The following is a 12,669-nucleotide window of genomic DNA, read 5'->3' on the forward strand; positions in this document are numbered from 1 at the left end:
GTTGAGCTGTGTAATCCCACCCTGGCTTTTTATCAGATCTCTCAACATGCTGGCTGTTCCCGGCTCGGCCCTGACCAGTGTGGAGATAAGGGAGTCTTCTCCTGGCCTCAGCCTCCGGTTATCACGGCCGCGCCGGGCTCGGCTCAGAAAACCCATGATGTCACGCGAGGCCCGGCTTTTACTGAAGAATGTGGCTCCCTGTTTTATGGGGACACGGATCTGAACATGCCTGTGCCGGTCCGGCTGAAACGTGTTTAGTCAGCATCAGCCTTTCACATACAAACCAGAAAACATGAAATTCGTTTTAAATGGACATCAACGGGTCATGGGTTTGTGTGTATGTGCAGAATAAAACATAAGAAAGGGAAACAGACAAGTCATTTGGAAGACGAAACTGGAAGCAGAACTTGAACCGAAATGCCATAAAACTGGGATAGTGAGAGGGTTTGGATTTGAATGTCATGTTTGATGGACCAGGAGGAAATATTCATTAGCAGCCATCGCTGCCATGGGAGTTTAATTAAATCAGGTCCAGAGATTAAATACCATGGTCTCATTAAGAACCAGGCATCCCATGATGCTCTCTGCCAGAATTCAAAATTCAAGATTGGTTTATCGTCGGTGCAACAGTATACACAGTATGCTGTGTATTGAAATAATGTTTCACACATACCCCCCGTAGTGCAATCATAAAAGAAAGAAAAATATATACGCATATATACTATACTAACTAAAACCAAAACTTAAATACTGTACAGTATCTCTATAAGAGAAAATAAAAAAACTTTTCTGTACAGTGAACAGGACAAAGAGGACAACATCATGTAGGATGCTTGTAAGTGGATATGTTGGATATTTCAAACAGAACACAAGACTAGACAAACATGTGCAAAATGAGCAGAAATGAATTGAGATGTGCAAAATAGTCAATATGTTTGCAAAATGGTCAGGAATGTTGGTGACTGCTGGAGTGGTCAGGCCTCAAGAGCACCACCTACCCCATGTCCCTCAAGCTCTGAAGATGAATGGGAACTTGGTCCATCCTGTGAGTTTGGTGCGAATGTGTCAATTAGCCCTTATCATAGGTTTGTGTGTGTGTGTGTGTGTGTGTGTGTGAGGACACCTCAAGTCCAGCAAGGAAGCTGACCCGTAATCAGATGGTTGCCGGTTCGAATCCCGATCCGCCAAGGCGCCACTGAGGTGCCACTGAGCAGAGCACCGTCCCCACACACAGCATCTGATGTCCTTGTGCTTTTACACTTGTTTTCGTGACAAGTTTGTCCCACAACATTTTCCATGGTCCATGCTTCTCATTGGTTCTGATTCAGCCTCTTTATTTCAGGCCAACCTGTGTTTGAATGAAGAGGATTTCTGCAGCACAGCGCCACCATGAGGTACACAGGTGGAGGAGACGTTTGTCTGGAGAGTCAGTGTCTGCCGCCACCTGCTGGAACAATTGGTTCACTGCGCACCTAGTTATCCTCAGGGCATGTTTCGTTTTAACGTATAATTTTATGAAATAAACGTCTAATTTAGTTACGAACACGTAAGAATGAACTCGATTTGCGGTCGTATTGAGAGTAAACAACGGTTGCCGGTGCTCCGTTGGTGCGCATCATAGGGCGCGCTCGGCGCGCAGCCTGCGGCGCTGTCCCTGCGCAGCGTCCTGCGCAGATGCTGCGCGGCTGTGACGCTGCCGCAGGCGGCGCGGAACACGTGTGTACGGATGGATGGAGACGCGGGCTGCTGGGCCGCAGCCGGGTAGATTTTCTGCCTCGACCGTCATAATTACGGCGCGTACTGCAATATTTACAGTAAGCAGGATCATATCAGCGGAGTTGGACTCTGAGCAGCGTCTCCTGCTGCCTGCCTGGAGAAAACGGTGCGAACGTCGTTTACGCAGCGGAGCATATTAGCCTGTTAGCTACTTGTCTTTTTTAAAAGCGGCGGGACCCGTGTTATTATCTGGTAATTATTTTACTCGCTTCTCGTTTTAAAATGTCGAAGTTAATGATGGTTATCACCCCGGTAAGACGCAGCGGAACTTTTCAACTCGGAACAAGTCACGTCACATTTGATCATTAACGTCATTATTAAAACCAAAGTCCTTCTACTTTCTAGATCTACTTTACTTTACTTTACTTTACTTTATTTGGCAGACGCTTTTATCCAAAGCGACTTACAATGGGAAGACACCAGCAATTCTCGTTCGATTTCTATAGAATATCAAGTATACAAACTAAGAGCCCTGATAAGGCTTAGACTTGTCATTGAAGAGCATGCTCGGAGAGGGTTGGGTGCTAGACTAAGAAAAATTATAATGTATTTATACATTTTGTATTTGTTTGTTCAATGTGTATGCATGTGTATGTGTTAAATTTGTCTGTAATATTTTTGGAATAAGAGGGTTTTCACCTTCTTCTTAAAAGTGGTGATAGTCTCGGCTAGTCGTGTGGAGGAGGGCAGGTTGTTCCACCAGCCAGGGACAACAACGGAGAACAGAGATCTAACTCTTATTGCACGTTTATTATCTTTCTAAATTTATTTTTATTACTTTCTTGTTTTATTATATATATATATATATATATATATATATACACCCACACACACACACACACACATGTAGTTTAATCAGCACCACTACATTACTCACCGTAAATATTCATCATATTATATTGCACAGTACTGTAAATATTAATGTGCTACTGTAGATAATTATTTCTTAAGGTTTTGCAGTTATATATAATATTATGTAAAAGAATAGCTTCTGGTTTGATGTAACCTGTGTTTCAGTGACTTTGTACACCGACTGCACATTGATTGTAGAGTTTAAACGAATGTGGTTTGATTTCATGTGATGGTTAAATCAATGGTTTGAGATGAGTGGTGGAATTTGCCCCGACGTATTGACTGATTACAGTGTGTTGGTGGCGAGGATCTGACGGTGCATCATGAAGTTCATCCTGGTGACGGGCGGCGTGATCTCCGGGATTGGGAAGGGCATCATTGCCAGCAGTGTGGGCACCATCCTCAAGTCGTGCGGCCTGCATGTCACGGCCATCAAGATCGACCCGTACATCAACATCGATGCCGGGACCTTCTCCCCATACGAGCATGGTGAGTGCTGCCATGGCAACCGGTTTTCTCCACAGGACACAGTGTGGGTTCACCGTGGATTATGTGGAGATTTGTGGGTCTGTGATTGGTCGGTGGTTGTTGCTTGTATTGTAATGTCGAGTTAGAAGGTATCTTGTCACATTATTGACGAGTTGAAAGGTGGCTTGATAAGAGCTGGTGACCCTACACGCCCATCCAGGTGAGGTGTTTGTCCTGGACGACGGCGGCGAGGTGGACCTGGACCTCGGCAACTACGAGCGCTTCCTGGACATCCGGCTCACCAGAGACAACAACCTGACCACCGGCAAGATCTACCAGAGCGTCATCACCAAGGAGCGGCGTGGGGACTACCTGGGCAAGACGGTGCAGGGTGAGAGACCATCACCGCGTCACATTACCCACAACTCCACTCGTCTAATTACGATATAGAAATATGATTGATAATGTCCCCGTCCCCAGTGGTGCCACACATCACAGATGCCATCCAGGAGTGGGTGATGCGCCAGGCCCGGGTTCCGGTTGATGATGACGGGGTGGAGCCTCAAGTGTGTGTGATCGAGGTGAGTGTGTAAGCTGAGTGGACTGTGTTTTGTGTGCTAATATCACTCCCCTCTAATGGCGCGTGTGTATGCACAGCTGGGTGGTACAGTAGGGGATATCGAGAGTATGCCCTTCATTGAAGCCTTCAGGCAGTTCCAGTTCAAAGTGAAGAGAGAGAACTTCTGTAACATTCACGTCAGCCTCATCCCACAGGTACATACATACACACACAATTTACATACACACATACACACACATCCTGCAAAGAGGATAAACTTACAGGCTCAAACTTGACAAAACCAGACACAGGAGGGCAACAGAAGGTAAAAGAGCCCCAGTAGAAGTGACCTCCTCGATAAAAACGTGCTCTGCTTTAGCCCAGCACCACGGGCGAGCAGAAAACGAAGCCGACGCAGAACAGCATCCGGGAGCTCAGAGGGCTTGGCTTGTCACCAGACTTGGTGAGTCCACTTCTTCCCTGCTTGTGTGAATGAGTGGAATTTTGCTCTTTGAAACATTTTGAGTGTGTGTTCCCCTCAGATCATGTGCCGCTGCGCCACTCCTCTTGATAACTCTGTGAAGGAGAAGATTTCCATGTTCTGTCACGTGGAACCAGAACAAGTAGGAATTTATCTCTCTCTCTCACACACACACACACACACACACCTTTCTGGCATCTGTAATTGAGTGAAACCAGTGGAGGGGTAAGTGCTGCTGTTTCCAGCCTGTAAATGGCGCCTGGTCTCTGGTGCCAGGTGATCTGTGTCCATGACGTCTCGTCCATCTACCGCGTCCCCCTGCTGCTGGAGAATCAGGGCGTGGTCAGCTACTTCTGCCACCGCTTGGACCTGCCCATCGAGACACGGCCCAGAAAGATGCTGACCAAGTGGAAGGAGATGTCCGACAGGTGTGGGGGAAGTGGGCGTGGTCTTCCTATTTCATGCCGTCTGCGTTTTGTGGTCTTATGCTTGCTTGTGTGTGTCAGGTCAGACAGACTGCTGGAACACTGTTCCATTGCGCTCGTAGGGAAATACACCAAGTTCTCCGATTCCTACGCCTCAGTCATCAAAGCACTGGAGCACTCCGCCCTCGCCATAAGCCACAAACTAGAGGTCAAGGTGAGACGCGCGCGTCTCTCTCGCACACACACACACACACACACACACACACACACACACACACACACACACACACACACACATTCTCAGACAACAAAGTCGGTTCCTGATCTGCCGCCGTTCCTCTGTCAGTACATCGACTCTGCCGACCTGGAGCCCGGCGCGCTGCAGGAGGAGCCAGTGAAATACCATGAGGCCTGGCAGAAGCTGTGCAGCGCAGAGTGAGTGTTTTTATCTTTACCTGAAATGTTAGAAATGTTATTATTGTCTATAAAGCTTGATCAGCACTTTCTGGCTAAAATCTGCTGCTCCTCTGTCTGCAGTGGGATTCTGGTACCTGGAGGGTTTGGCGTTCGGGGCACAGAAGGGAAAATTCAGGCCATCCAGTGGGCGAGAAAACAGAAGAAACCCTTCCTGGGTACGAACGCACCCCAGTCCACAGTAAAACGCTGATGATGATGATGGTGATGGTGACCTCTCCTCCCCTCCACCAGAGGGCAGTGGCAAATAAAATTTAACAGATTCATAAATCACACCTTTAACCTGCCTGACTAGCTGCAACAGTTCTGCAGCTTCCTGCTCAACATGCAGACCTCAATAAACATCTTTCTTTGTTTCATCTGTAATTATCTTCTATTGCTGAATTTGTTGTTATCGTAGTAATAACTAATTTACTTCATTCTGTTGCTCAGGTGTGTGTCTGGGGATGCAGCTGGCTGTTTGTGAGTTTGCCAGGAATGTGCTGGGCTGGAAAGGTAACACCTCCATTTGTAGCTCCTCCCACCATCAATCTGGCTCGTCTGATGGTTCTTTGGTTCTGTTATGTGAATAGGGGTGGTCGTGTGAGTTTATTGATTCTGTGACCATTGATCCCCACAGATGCCAACTCCACTGAGTTCGAGCCAGAAACCACACACCCCGTGGTGAGTACGCAGCGACCACGCCCACCTGCACGTTCACCCAGACCTGGCCCCTGATTGGTGTTTCCACAGGTGATTGACATGCCAGAGCACAATCCTGGTCAGATGGGCGGGACAATGAGGCTGGGGAAGAGGCGGACCATCTTCAAGACCAAGAACAGCGTTCTGAGTGAGCGTCAGAGGTCGTCTGTGCACCTTCTTCTGGTAGGAAGCATCCATCCTGATGTCTGCGCACTTTTATTCTGCAGGGAGGCTCTACGGAGACGTAGATCACGTTGAAGAAAGACACAGACACCGGTTTGAAGTGAGTTGGTTTGGGGTTTTTTTTGTTTAGTTTTTTTATTTATTTGCCATGTCTTCATGCAAGAGTTCAAGAGGGGAAAAAAATTGGAGGGATAATTGTTGTCCCTCTGGAATGGAACTGTTCTGGTTTTAAAAGTTTGATAAATCACTTTTTATGGCTCAGTGGTGGCCGGTAAGGAAGCGGCCCCGTAATCGGAAGGTTGCAGGTTCGAATTCCGAACCACCAAGATGCCACTGAGGTCCCCTTGATCAAGGTACCGTCCCCACACACTGCTCTCCGGGTGTCTTTAATGTCTGCCCACTACTCACTAAGGGTGATGGCTATATACAGAAGACACATTTCCCTTTTTGTCCCTGTACTGCAGTGCTTCACAATGTCTTATCACTTTAGTTTTACTGCAATTATGCATTGCTGAGTGCTCCATTCTTACATCACGGTTCTGGTTCTGCCTCAGGTGAACCCGGAGCTGAAGCAGAACTTTGAGGACCAGGGCCTTCACTTCGTGGGTCAGGATGTGGAGGGTGAAAGGATGGAGGTCATCGAGCTGGATGGTGAGGCGGAAGCTTGTGACATTTATGACATTTATCAGATGCCTTCAACTAGAGCACCTTAAAATCAGTATTTAGAGGGACAGTCCCGCCAGCAGACACTCCAGGGCTCAAGACTAACTTTTTGCTCTGGTTGCACTGGTGTGGCCAACTTTTGTTCTTAGGTGCACCAAATTTCCGCCACGCTGTGCATATTGGCAACATTGACTTGTAAATGATTAAAGAATTGGGTTAACATAAAGTTAATTATTTGAAGCACAATTGTACAAGAAAGGTAACTTATTGATGATGTTAGTGCTTTAAGTGCTTCACTAAGCTGAAATTAAAACAAGATAAGTGAAATAAAAAGAGTTACATTAAAAGTTCAAGTGTGCAAGGGCTTGATGATCTGTAGCTGTAATGCAGCGGGGAGAGGGGACACTGGACACATTTATCGCTGCATGTTTTATAGATGCATTTTGCTTTTTCAGCATTTAATTTCTATCATTATGTGCAGTCAGGTGACCATTTTGTGCAAAAAAAAAATAAATGGAAGCTGAGGCGGTAAAATGGACACTAGCTTCTGGCAATTAGGAAAGAAAAGTCTGAGGTGTGGAAAAATACTTTGATCATGAAAAAGTATGTAACGTACACATGTTGGAATAGTCATGTTGGCCAACACCCGCCATCACAATAATGTTGGGTTCAGCCTTTTAAAAAGCTGTAGTGCTGCAACTAGCGATTATTTTAGTAATCAATTAATCTGTCGTTTTTTTTTTTAATTAATTGTAGAATCGGATAAAAAAAAAAACAAGAAAAGCATTCATTTCCAACCCTTTATTCAAAAGCAGAACCAAAGTCTTTAGAAAGTGCACAAACATGTTGCTCCTTGAGCTGTTATAATAATAAAATAAAAATTGACTAACACAAAAACATACACATGTATGCTTTACATCTGCCAAATATAGCCTTTTTTTTAAATAAAGTGCCACCTGAGCTGCCAGAATGATAAATAATTTATAAAAAATACAAATCAGAAAATTTAACAGGATTTGTTTGAATGTCAGAACTTGTTCTCTACACTACACTGCAGATGCACACACTCACAAGCTCACACTGACACACACACACTTTTCTAACTTAATAGTTTTGTCCTGATTTCAGTCCAAATCTCTAAAAAATCTTAAATCAAGCTACATTTACTAGACACATGAAACAGCATAAGAAATGATGTCTTGTTTTCTGATAAAACATCTCAAAATTAAGTGATTGTTTGTTTAAAACAAGCAAAATTATCTGGGGTAAGAAAACTAATCTTAATGAGATATAATCTCAAACAGAAGTTTTAAGCATCACTTAATTTTCTCATGCCATTTTTCTTGTCTAGTAATCTTGATTTAAGATTTTTTAGATATTTGGACTGGAAACGAGACAAAATTACTAGTTAAGAAAAGCTTTTTTTTTGCAGTGTAGCTATACATGACAACAGATTGAAAAATGAATGGTCCAAAAAAGTGAATAAAAACGTGTCTTTAGTCTTTTAATGCAAAGCAGCCCTGCTTTACTACTGTTATTAACGAGCTAACGCTAACTTGTCATGCCTGTCAAGTAGTGCCGCACGATTTATCTAATCGCAATCGTAATCGCGATGTCATTCTGTGCGATTACATGAACGCAAAAAGCTGCGATTTAAATAATTAGTACATGGATTGAATCGGCAACATATCACTCATTCTCTCAAAGTTTGCGAGCTGACTGAAGTCTCACTTCAGTCGAATGTGACGTGTTCGGTCACATGACTTTCGATTCGGTTCAATGGAGACCTCAGATTCGTGACTCGCATAGACATATGGGTAGACGCCGCATGACGAGCTGCATCGTACGTCAACGTCGCCGCCATATTGCGATAGGCGCTGCTGTGGCGTGAAGCATATACATGTCTATGGAGAGAAGTGCATAAAAATGCCTCACTCTTGTGCTGCTTGGGGCTGTACAAACCGCTGTACGCTCCAAATCAGATCCCGGGGGATTACATTTCATAGGTAAGGCTGGACAATTGTTTTGAATATATTTGGCCATTATAAAATCCCGTTTTATAAGTCTTAACCTTAGCTAAGCTAGCAAAGCTATGCATTCCTGTGTTCAAGTCAGCCTCCAAAAAAGAACTATAATACGGGATTTTATAATGGCCAAATATAATCAAAACAGTTGTTTAGCCTTACCAGGGTTTGTCGTTCGACAGTTTTTTGTGATTATTTAATTTTGAAAGCACTGGGCATTTCAAGTTGTTATAAGTAGTTTGTATGTTTCACTTTGAAATGAAACATTTCACTATTAGTAATTTGTATGCGACTTTTCATTGATATACAAGCAAGTGCCCTTTATCATATCGCATATCGCAATATTGATCTCAATAATTGCAATATGTCTTTTTCCCCAAAATGTCAAGCTGGATGACGGGTAAACATTTACATTTACAGCATTTATCAGATGCCCTTATCCAGAGCGACTCACAATCAGTAGTTACAGGGACAGTCTCCCTGGAGCAACTTAGGGTTAAGTGTCTTGCTCAGGGACACAATAGGCGAGTCGTCCACGCGGATAGGTAGAGAACAGTCCGAACGCTGTTTCATCCCCTCCACACATGTAGGTGGCGCTGTAAGTCCCCGTCTAGTTCTCCTCCGCGGCGAGTTAAACACCAGCACCAGGGACATTACATTCCTCAGTTCAAAACGGAACTAAAGTAGGATTCTGTAGTGACTTACCCTGCTGCTGAACTCCCTTCCTCCTCATCAAACACGCGTTTGAGGTGCTGAATCATTGCCGTGGTGCTCCTGTGCCATGTCGCTTTTGCATATTTTCGCGCAGATTTCTCTGCCTCCGCCATGTATCTGTCCTCTACCTCCGCTCGTTTTATTTATTTTTTTATTTATTTTATTTATTTTTTTTTTTTTTGCTCCGCGCTGTCTATGAGGCACCAAACTCTGCTAGCATCTGTGCGCGAGAGAGACCGAGTGTGTTCACTCCGCTCCGCGCTCAAATAAAGTTTTTTTTATTAATAATCAAACGTCTCCGAGTCGCGCGACATAACGAATCGATTAGGAAATTCGTTGCCAACTCTTTTAGTAATAGATTTTTAGCGATTCAATCGATTCGTTGTTGCAGCCCTAAAAAGCTGTACTTGTCGGGCTTGCGATTAATGTTCTAATCCGTGGGAACATCTATTTTATCTATCTGACTGACCCAGTCTACTCACCTCTCTGTCGGCACCACGCACACTTTCAAACCATCAGGAGTATCTGGACATCAGAGTTGGGCCCCGCCCTTCACCATTTGTAATTGGTTTACAAAACATAACTTTCTTAATATGTGTCTGTTGCACAGGGAATTCACAGAGAATTCAGGGAGTTCATTGAGAAATCAGGTTGCAATCAAGTGTCTTAAGTAGGGCTGCAACTATCGAATATTTTTGCAATCGAGTATTCTGTCTATTTTTTAAATCATTATTTTAAACAACTCTATCAATAGTGTGTTATGCAACATGAAAATAAATCTTAAAATGAGCATGCAATTGGCTGTTATTCCTCACAAAAAAAAAGTTTTTATTCAAACTGAACATTCATGATGTAGCCTATTTGTCCTTAGTTTTATTTTAATAAAAAAAGGAAAAAGGGGTGTACCCCCTGCTATAGCCCATCTGAGATTAACGAAAAAATAAAAAGTATAAAGGTACAAAATAGTAAAAAGAAGTATCAAGTATTACTAATAATCCAACTTAAACAATACACTTCAGTTTCCAGTTGAGGTAGGTAGGTAGAACGTTTGTCTTTGTGCAATGTTATGTGCAAAATAGAGAGAGAATTTGTCTTAGTGCATGTGTGTGCAATGCATGTGCAAGCCTGCGCCACTGTCATGTACTGTGGGGAAGAAAAAAAACACTGATGTGACACAAATGCTATAGACTCGCCCAAAAGTAAATCTATATTCTAATGAATGTAGACTAGTCCATCTGTTGCATTTATTATTACTACCTTATGTATGGGGAAGGCGTGTTTTGAGATGTAACCTATCAGTGTGTGTGTGTGTGTGTGTGTGTGTGTGCGTGCACGCTCGTGCGTGCTCTCTTGCTACTTATCAGGCCTCATCACTATCGACTCAGAACACAAATATTTATAAATAATTTACGTTATAAGAACCTTGTAGAAGTTCCGAGTCCGCTTGGAGAAGTGGGGTTTACGTGAGGATTTTCCTCGAATATTTTTTGTAATCGAATCATTCAAGTTATTCGAATAATCGTTTCAGCCCTAGTGATAGTTAGTGGGGTTTGAAGGTGGGGCTACTACCAGGACCACGCCCTCGTGATATTAAAAGATGTTTTTTCTCTCTGCAGCACCTGATCACCCGTACTTTGTGGGGGTGCAGTACCACCCCGAGTTCACCTCCCGACCCATCAAACCCTCCCCACCATACTTTGGCCTGCTGCTTGCCTCCGCCGGGATACTGCACAGCTTCCTGCAGAGGGGCTGCCGCCTGTCGCCACGGTAATGCCGGGAAATTTACATAATTAAACTTTACATGGAGATGTAATTTATCACCACTAACGTGCACTGAGCAGGGCGTCTATGAAATCTCATTTCTCTTTTCATTTCTTATGCATAGGTTACATTTTGAATATGTCTGGCAGTTCTTTTTTTGTAGCATGTGAACTTGATATATTGATTTGGGTCATTTTTGGGTGTGTCCTCCTACAGCTCAGTGCTCTTCAGCCAACATCAGTAGTAAATTATGATTTAAATGGCTGTATTTGTGTATTAATCAGGGTTCCTTAAAAACCTGGAAACGTCCTGGAATTTGAAGAGAATTTTCCAGGCCTTGAAAAGTTTGGGAAAACACATTGAAATCTGATTGACACATGAATGTATAATGTAGTACATAGTTTCTGTAAGACTGCACATTTTTCTACATTTAAAACTGGTGCAGGTCTGTAGTATCTTTGCTTTACTTAGTAAACCAAGTCATGTGGTACTGCATATGTCGCTTCCATAGTACAGAACGTTCTTGGATGTTCTGAAGTGAAGTGATTGTCACATGTGATACACAGCAGCACAGCACATGGTGCACACAGTGAAATTTGTCCTCTGCATTTAACCCATCACCCTGAGTGAGCAGTGGACAGCCATGACAGGCGCCCAGGGAGCAGTGTGTGGGGACGGTGGTTTTGCTCAGTGACACCTCAGTGGTACCTTGGCGAATCGGGATTCGAATCGGCAACCTTCTGATTATGGGGCCGTTTCCTTAACCGCTAGGCCACCACTGCTCCTTTGTAAATTAAATTAATGTAAATTAAATTACAGCTGATGATCTATGCCCGTACACGATTGCTCCGTTATACTCGAGCTGGGCGAACTTGGAGGAAGAAACACTGTAGTATAAGTTCTGCTTGTCAGGTTTTTCAGATAGTTTAACAAAAGAACGTATGGTCTTGAAAATGTGCCTTAAGAGTAACTGAAAAGCAATTTCTTTGTAAATAATGTGCAAGCGCTCTAATGATTAAAGTGATGTGAATGATTCCCAGGGACACGTACAGCGACCGGAGCGGGAGCAGCTCGCCGGACTCAGAGCTGGTGGAGCTGAAGCTCTGTGCTTCGTCTCAGGACTGAGCCTGGTGCGTTCGCACTGCTCATCTTCAGGCTTTAGTTTGAAATATGGATTGGAAACAAACAAGGAATTCTATCAGTGTTACTGCGGCCAAGATGCACTGAAGAAAGATGGAATGTAAATTTTTTTTTTTTTATAGAACACTTTTGAAATGTTACACTGCTGGTATTAAACTTTCAGATGCCTCCTGTGCTTTGTTCACACAGCCACCCAGGGGACAGTGGAACGTTTAGTCATTGTCAAAGTGCTTATTTTGAAATTTTCCTAGAGAACCTAATAAATACATTTACTTTGGTGCCATTTGACTATCTTGTTCAGTAGGACACAAACCATGAATTATTTTATTCAGCAACAATGAAAAGTCTATACTGCCATTTGCAGACTCTGTGCCTGACCTGCCCCATAGGCAGAATCAGTATTTTTGTTAGTGTAGCAGATGGGTTGGAAATTTGAAAGGCTGAGTAGTTCAGATATGGGGTTTTAAA

At 43.6% G+C, this 12,669-nt stretch overlaps 1 protein-coding gene across 4 annotated transcripts; it reads left to right on the plus strand.

Moving 5' to 3' along the window:
- The first annotated feature begins 1,688 nt into the window (after positions 1–1,688).
- On the plus strand, positions 1,689–12,474 carry LOC114770031 (CTP synthase 1-like). 4 transcript variants are annotated; one of them, XM_028963626.1, is made up of 18 exons: positions 1,689–1,814; positions 2,921–3,117; positions 3,317–3,487; positions 3,577–3,677; positions 3,754–3,870; positions 4,035–4,118; positions 4,198–4,278; positions 4,413–4,564; positions 4,643–4,775; positions 4,908–4,996; positions 5,099–5,193; positions 5,468–5,530; positions 5,655–5,698; positions 5,768–5,864; positions 5,944–5,999; positions 6,454–6,550; positions 10,917–11,067; positions 12,083–12,474. In XM_028963626.1, the coding sequence occupies exons 2-18, from the start codon at positions 2,952–2,954 to the stop codon at positions 12,303–12,305; spliced, it is 1,920 nt and encodes a 639-aa protein (XP_028819459.1). In that variant the 5' UTR covers positions 1,689–1,814; positions 2,921–2,951; the 3' UTR covers positions 12,306–12,474. The 4 variants fall into 4 exon arrangements, with proteins under 4 accessions (XP_028819459.1, XP_028819457.1, XP_028819458.1 ...); XM_028963624.1 differs by having other exon boundaries at positions 1,708–1,968; XM_028963625.1 differs by having other exon boundaries at positions 1,708–1,882.
- The last annotated feature ends 195 nt before the right edge of the window (positions 12,475–12,669 follow it).

The sequence above is a fragment of the Denticeps clupeoides genome, chromosome 20 (genome assembly GCF_900700375.1).
Source record: "Denticeps clupeoides chromosome 20, fDenClu1.1, whole genome shotgun sequence".
NCBI lineage: Eukaryota > Metazoa > Chordata > Actinopteri > Clupeiformes > Denticipitidae > Denticeps > Denticeps clupeoides.